This window comes from Centrocercus urophasianus, unplaced genomic scaffold (genome assembly GCF_019232065.1).
Source record: "Centrocercus urophasianus isolate 14NV4802_14NV808 unplaced genomic scaffold, USGS_Curo_1.0 seq_15, whole genome shotgun sequence".
Lineage (NCBI taxonomy): Eukaryota > Metazoa > Chordata > Aves > Galliformes > Phasianidae > Centrocercus > Centrocercus urophasianus.
The window spans coordinates 40,842,071-40,849,359 of record NW_024884697.1 but is presented as its reverse complement, the minus strand read 5'-3'; the positions used below and the strand labels follow the sequence as shown (position 1 = coordinate 40,849,359).

The 7,289-nt window shown below is 35.6% G+C and overlaps 1 protein-coding gene across 1 annotated transcript in view; it reads right to left on the bottom strand.

The window, feature by feature from the left end:
- Positions 1–3,104: 3,104 nt before the first annotated feature.
- Positions 3,105–7,289, bottom strand: part of TMTC3 (transmembrane O-mannosyltransferase targeting cadherins 3) — a 25,372-nt gene continuing 21,187 nt past the window's right edge. The window contains 3 exon segments of the mRNA XM_042815654.1: positions 3,105–4,728; positions 4,730–5,327; positions 6,933–7,159. Coding sequence (XP_042671588.1) covers positions 4,506–4,728; positions 4,730–5,327; positions 6,933–7,159 — 1,048 coding nt within the window. The 3' untranslated portion in view covers positions 3,105–4,505.

The window sequence follows — 7,289 nt, the reverse complement described above, 5'->3', positions numbered from 1 at the left end:
TTCAAGTAACCTTTGAAAGAATTAAACTGTACTGTGGAAAGTTAAATTTAGTTTTCTCAAGCTCTTAGCTCAAGGAAGTTACACGGCTGTTGTGGTTTAACCCAGCAGGTGGCTCAGCACCACACAGTGGTTCACTCATTCCAACCCCTTCCCAGTGGGTTGGAGGTGAGAACAGAAAACAAACAACAAAGTAGAACTCGGGGATTGAGATAAAACTATTTACTAAGTTACGGAAAAGGAGGGAAAAAAAAGATTATTTTTATATTAATAGCTATTATTATAGTGTTCTCATCCCAGAAGAATTATGCAGAAGGTTCTGTGGTGGGTTTTCTCCCTTCTTATTTGTATTTATTAATTTTTGAGACAAATAACTGTATATGAAAACAAAAGATACACATCCTGTGTGCAGAGCCACTGGTTTGTGGAACTAACACTAACATCAGTCTGCAGAAAGGAAGATTTAAGTTCTGAACACTAGCTTCGCTACCATTCACTGTTGTAAAGATAACGTCGTATTTATTTACAATTTTTTTTCTTTTGCTTTAAAAGTAGCATAGAAATGCACGTGAACTAGCAAGTAACCCTATTTTGATCACAAAGAGAAAAGGTTTACTTACCTTTTTGTAAGCTAAGTTGGAGGTTTGTGGGGCAGATGCTCCCGGCTCAGCTGAAACCCTACATGAAGAGTGTTACAATTTTGTAAGTAGTGGAAGTGAGATGAAGAGTAGATGGAAGGAGAGGTGTCTTCCACCATCCTTCCATTTTCAATCTTTTTACCTAAGCAAAGCAGGATTCCTAGACTGAACTTAGGTGCGTCTGACACAGGTCCTTAGAAATAGATTCTGCTTCAGTTCCAGACATTCCGCCAGGCAGAGAGGGATCAGAGCCACAGTTGTGAAAAGTCCCAGCAACATACATTTGCCCAAACTGGGACTTCTTTTTGTGCCTTTGTGGGATACAGAGCCTGCAAGAGCTTGGGGCGGGTACTGACTTCCCAGAATTGTTTTGATTTCCATTGAGCCTCAATGAAATTTTAAGAAGAAACAAATGCCACAAGCCTGCGTGTTCATAGCTCTGCACCTTGGATTCAGGGTGGGTAGCTTTACAAGGTGTATACAGTCTGATCTTGCAAAAACCTAATCTGACCATGACATAGAAGGTGACTGAAGTAATGGACTGGAAAAGCTGTTCTTTGTGCCTTCTAGTCTTGTAATGCTCTATGGATGAGAGGAAGGCAAATGTACTCAGATGCTGTGCCAGACAACCTATACGCATAGTGCCAAAACACTTCAGCAGCTTTTGAAGTACTTAACTTCTGCAATTGACATTATTTTCTGTGAGAAAGGTGTTACTGCTAGCAGGTCAGTGCTTTGTTCTGAACTTCCATTAAGAGTGAGGTTGCCTCAGAATCCCACAGCCCCAGTTCAGTTCAGTGAACAAGAAAAGGACAAGTAATCAAACATAATTTTGTCAGCAATATACGTTCCATTTGTGAGGAATATGGTCACAACAGTCATAGCTCCAGAACAACAAAAAACATGTGCATCTTTTGCATCCCACAGGCACAGAAGAACCTTGTTTCTTTAGAGTAGGAGGATCTCTCAATCTGTCTGCTTCATGCCAGAGGGTCAGTGGGGAATGAGAATCTGCATGAGGAGTTGCTGTAGGCTGTAAAGGCATTATTTCACAGCTTAAAGCCAGGACTCACACTTCCCTAAGATTTCAGCACATAATTTTCCTTTTAATTAAATGCACTGAAATTGTGTGAGGTTTCAAAATAAGGTACAGACCAGTAAGTCTCTGCAATGGCAGAAATAAAAAATTCCTATAGCATTCAGTTGATTCAGAAGCACTTTTTTTTTTTTTAATACTTTCCTTGCAAGTGAACCTCCATCTACTGCTGTATTTCTGCACATTTACGCCCATCCTCGCCTTTTTACTTTCAGCATTACCTAAGCAAGGTGCAAACAGCACTGCACACTGGAAAGAATTCCTCTTGCACTTGGTTCTTTTTGACACCAATCTGTGAAATTCTACACATGCCTGCTCATAGGAAGATATTTCCTATTCTTCATAATATCCAATAATTTCCCCTGACAGAGTCCATAAAAACAATACATAAAAAAAATAGAGCAGATATGAATGAATGTATAATTTGACTATTTTTAGCTGCTTACCTTTACTGTAACATTTTTTCTATGAGTTTAAAATGGATGACACATCCTAAATAGGTTAAATCCAACTTGGCACACTAATACTTGTTTTTTCTACAACTTCTCTAAAACAAAAGGCATACAATACCTGCTAAGAGACCAGAAGACCTACTATGAGCATTCTCTAGTTTACATCACTCTGATGATTTCACTCATTCAAACACGATGACACCTTTGAATATCAGTGAATCTAATGCTTCTTGCTACTTCCTTAGGAGCAGGTACTTGGATGGTCAAGATGAGAGCCAAGTGACAGAAACTCAAATGCCAAAACTGAGAGCGGGCTCTTTCTCCTCTTAAATGTTCAGACCAAATTTTTTGCACACTAGGTCAAACTGAAAGTATCTTTTCAAAATGGCTTTCAAATGAATTTTCCTTTGTATCAACCAGAACAATGACTACTTCATTCCTAAAGCTATGGTAAGGAGGGCAGACTTCATATGCTACTTTGTATTCCCTCAGAGCTCTACATATCAAATATTTAAGCAACAAGCATCCAAGTTATTCACCAATTAAGATAAAACAGTGATTTTCCAGGTGTTGTCAATAGACTTCTGGTGCTATGGGAAAAATTTAAAATTTGTACATGAAGAAAGGCTCCACCTAGTTACGTCTGCAGCTTTTAAATCATGGTTTTAAAAAACCCACACTCTTTTCCTAGTTATTACTCTACGAGCTTGTTGTAGTAACATTACAAATGATACATAATAGTGGCAAGGTCCCTGCAAGGCCTTCAAACACTGAAGAACCCTCCCACAAAGATAAACACTACATCTTACATACAGCTGGATTACTGCCAAAAGGCAGAAAGCTGAGCAGTTACAGAAAGGACTATGGTTAAACAGTACAGTTGCTAAGGAATAATTCTACATCATTAAAGGAGACAGAACATGAAGAACAAAGTTAGATTTAATGATTAAATTATTACTGAACCGATCTCCTCTTTTCCTTTCTCAATAGTTACACAAAGTATCAGGTTTTGGTAATAGGCAATATATATGAACAAAAATATATGCATTGCACAAAGAGAAAAGGAACACTGAAATTATATAAAAAATAATGTCATGTAGGAAATAAAAGTGATGCATTAGTGGCAAAATGTAAATGGAATTATTTTAGTAGTCAAAATAAATATTTAATAAAAAGCACACATTCATGACAAATTATCAAAATGAAGAACTTAAGAGTTTGGAAGGATCTCATCCACATTTCCTTGCATTAAACATGGCTAAATTCAGTGGTTTAAATATTATCAAATTGCTCTGAGCAATCACTCTTAAGTTAGTGTCATAAAAAAAATCATGAGACAAAAAATTCTGTCCAATGAACAGTAAATCCATTATACTAAAAAAGAATTTCCTACACCAAGGAATCAATCCACAGTCATTGAAACACAGTTCACAAGAACCACTGCATAGCATACTGCTTACTGTACCAAAAGTGCATTTGCCAGCATTTAATGAACTGAGGGAAAAAACAAACAAAAAAACCCCTTTTTTTGTATATATGTATATACATTTAAAAAAAAAAAAAAAACAACAACAAAAGCCAAACCCCAAACAACTAGGTGTTTCATAGCTGAAGAAAAAACACATTTTCTTTAAAAGTAAAAGTAGACTCTAATAATCTTAAGAGCACCATAGGAGTTATCAAGTAAAACCGTACAAAACTTTGCAGTAAGTGAAGAACAAATACAATTATTGTATCATTCCATATTTAGAACACAACTGAAAATTTTAGTGTTGCTGCTGCATTGTCCTATGGTCTAATGGATACATACCATGCCAGTGGCATTTTATTGACTTTTTGCTGAGCCCTGGAAACAAGTAACACAGAAAAATGCTTTCCTATGTAGCATAAAGGTATAGAAAGATTTAAATTGCTGATGTGCCAACGGAAATGTAGAAAATGTTAATACAAACAGATTTTAATGGCAGCAGTGTCTGGCTTATCCCATTAGTCCTCCACTCAGTTCTTTTGCTGACTCTTTTAAAGTAGCATTCCTGAATATCCCTGGCTTACAAATAATTTTTGAGTCATTTTCTCAATTTTAAGAGTCTGCATTTAAAATTGTTCTCAGCCCATTATCCTTCAATCCCCATCCATCCCCCTCATATTTAAAAGTTGTAGTTTTGTTGCATAAAACATTACTGCGAATTCTGCTTCTTATTAAGTGACAGACAGTCAAGATGTTCTATCTGCAAAATACTGAAATCACCTTCCAGTTGGTTTATATATTAAACAGCAATTAAAAATAGTACACCCCCATACTCTATCGTGACATAATAAAGGCTATTCACCATTTAATATACGTTCAATCTCTTCTAGTCTTTTCAAAGCAGCAACTCTCTTTTTCTCAATATCTTTGATTTCTTTTGTGGATTTTTTGGGAGTCTCTTTTTTTTCCATACTGTTTTTCTCTGCTTGTTTCTTATTTTTTGAACGTCCTTTATTGTTACCAGCTGTTGTGTGAGAGGATTTCTGCTCATTTTTCACTTCTTTTGAATTCTGAATTTTTTTTTTTTTCTTCTGCAGCAGCAGTGGCAGTATCATCTGCTGGAACTGATGACTGCTCCGGAGCACTAAGTGATGCAATTTTACTTCTAACTATGCTTAGATGACGTTGAATATACTCTTCATGAGGTGCCAGTGCTAGAGTTTCCACCAAACATTTTTCTGCTTTTATTAAGTCTCGTTCTTCAAAGTAAACTACACAAAGGTTATGCTTCCCTTGCACATTGTTGGGATCCAGTTCCAAAATTTTTTCAAAACACTTTTTTGCTCCAACTATATCCTTCTTTTGGTTCATTAGGATATCTCCTTTCAAAATTAGACCTTTGGTATGATCAGGGTAGTATTTCAATAAGTCTTCCAGGATGGGCAAAGCCATCAATTCTTTTGCTGTCTGAGAATAAAGCAGTGCCAAATTGAACAAAGCACTTCGAAAGTTTGGCTGTAACTTTATGGCTTTCTTCATCCATGCCTCTGCTTCTGTATCTTTTTTGTCATCCATTGCCAGCATACCCAAATTGAAATAACCATTTGCATCCTGTGGTTCTTCTTTCACATAATTTAACAGTCTTTGTTTAGCCTCAGGTCTAAGCTGAGCATTGCCTATATGAGAGAAAATACATTTTAAGTTTTATTCTAAACACTTGTAGGCCAGACCTGTAAATTGCTGATTTCTATATAAATTAAAATGTAACATTTGTGAAAAGGAAAGGGTTTAAAATACTACTTTTTATTTGTGTTGTGTAACAGTAAAAGTAAATGACAGTTACCTTCTTCACAGAACAAAACTACTTACAATGGACTTGTAGCCAAAGTAAGCATCATTATCTTATTATCTGTTAAATTATACTACGATTCAGTGCAACGGATACAGAAGGTGTCTCTACAAGATTAAAAGCAGTTATTTTCATGTATGAGTGAGCAACTGGAATGCAGAGAAGTCAGTTCTAGCAAATCACTTTTAACAGAGGCAAACTTAGAATAAATATCATTTTCTTAAAGACATAGAATCAAAGAATCACCAAGGCTGGGAAAGATCATCCAGTCCAATTGTCCACCAACCAGGAATATTTCCCATTAAACCATGTCCCTCAGTACAACATCTAAATGTCTCTTGGACACCTCCAGGGATAGTGACTCAAACACCTCCCTGGGCAGCCCATTCCAGCATCTGATCACATATTGAAAAGAACTACAGTTGACAGAGATCACATACAGTGATGTTAGATTCAGCCACAAAATATATTCTATTTCACATCAAACACTTTAAAAAAAATTAAAAATAACCTTCTGTCAGACAAAAGCAGCAGTTCTGGCTTGTAGTCTGTGCTGGTTTTGTGAATACTTCAGTGAACATATTCTTTAAGGAATTACAGGCACAGGCTTACTGAAGGATGGGGGAATAGGAAGCTGATTTTAACTATCTTCTTCCACCTCCTCAAACAGTTCTGTACCTTCCAGTAAGAGTTAATGCAAAGCTAGATGTCTAATACTTCTGCTCACTTGAAGCCTATGTGCTACTTCAGACAAGAAACAAAGTGTTTCTTGTACTGCCTAACTTACTATGTGAAAAGAGATGAGAAATAATCCATTTGGATCAGCTCCAATCAATTCTATAATCTCGTTTGGATGATAAATTACCCCTAAGAAAAAGGGAAACAAACCTTACTCATCACTTGCTAATTACTTTCAACAGCCTTTTTTATGGCAACAGCCACACATTTGCTCATTAAGCTAGCAGCTGTACATATGAAAAACAAAACTAATAAAAATCCAACTTGATAATTAGAAATATTGCAGAGGAAACTACGAAAACATTTTGCAGTGTTAGATTTAAAACCCAAAGAAATCAGATTTTTTAGTCAGTGAGGAATGGATAAAACCAAAACAAATTCAGAACATTAGTATTATACATCTCACTTTTTTTTTTTTTTTTTTTTTTTTTTTTAAGATTATAGAGGAAAAATTCTGAAGAAGAGTTTTGTATAACACTATTCTTAACAAGATGTTAAAGTGTAAAATAGCTTTCAAGGTATTAATCAATTAGAATATATGTATACTTGGCATATTCCACATGCTACTAATAAATTACAAAGATGACTATTACTATAATACTACAAATACTACTCCTTTTCAAAAACACATCAATTCATTAAAATCCTATAAATGCAAAGATACAATAATTGCTTACAGAGACAACTAACTTACCAGATTCCTGCATTAGCAGGGCTGAGTTGAACAACGCCAGCTTATGCATTGGGTTGAGTTCTAGCGCTTGGTTAAAATTCTTCAGGGCTTCTGTTGGATCTTTCAGTTCAATGTAAACAATTGCCAAGTTGTACCACAAGTCTGCATTGGTTCTGTCTAGTTCTAGAGCCCTAAGGTAAGCTTCCTTAGCTTTCAGAGGCTTGTTCATTTTTAAAAGTAATTCTCCCCTGTTAAAGAATCAAATTTAACCTTCAGCAAGTTTAACTGATAGAAGTACAAAACAATTAACAGTGTTTATTTAGAAGCTTGTTTTCCTACAGAAAGTAGATGTGAAACATTTTTTCTTTTTTTTTTTTT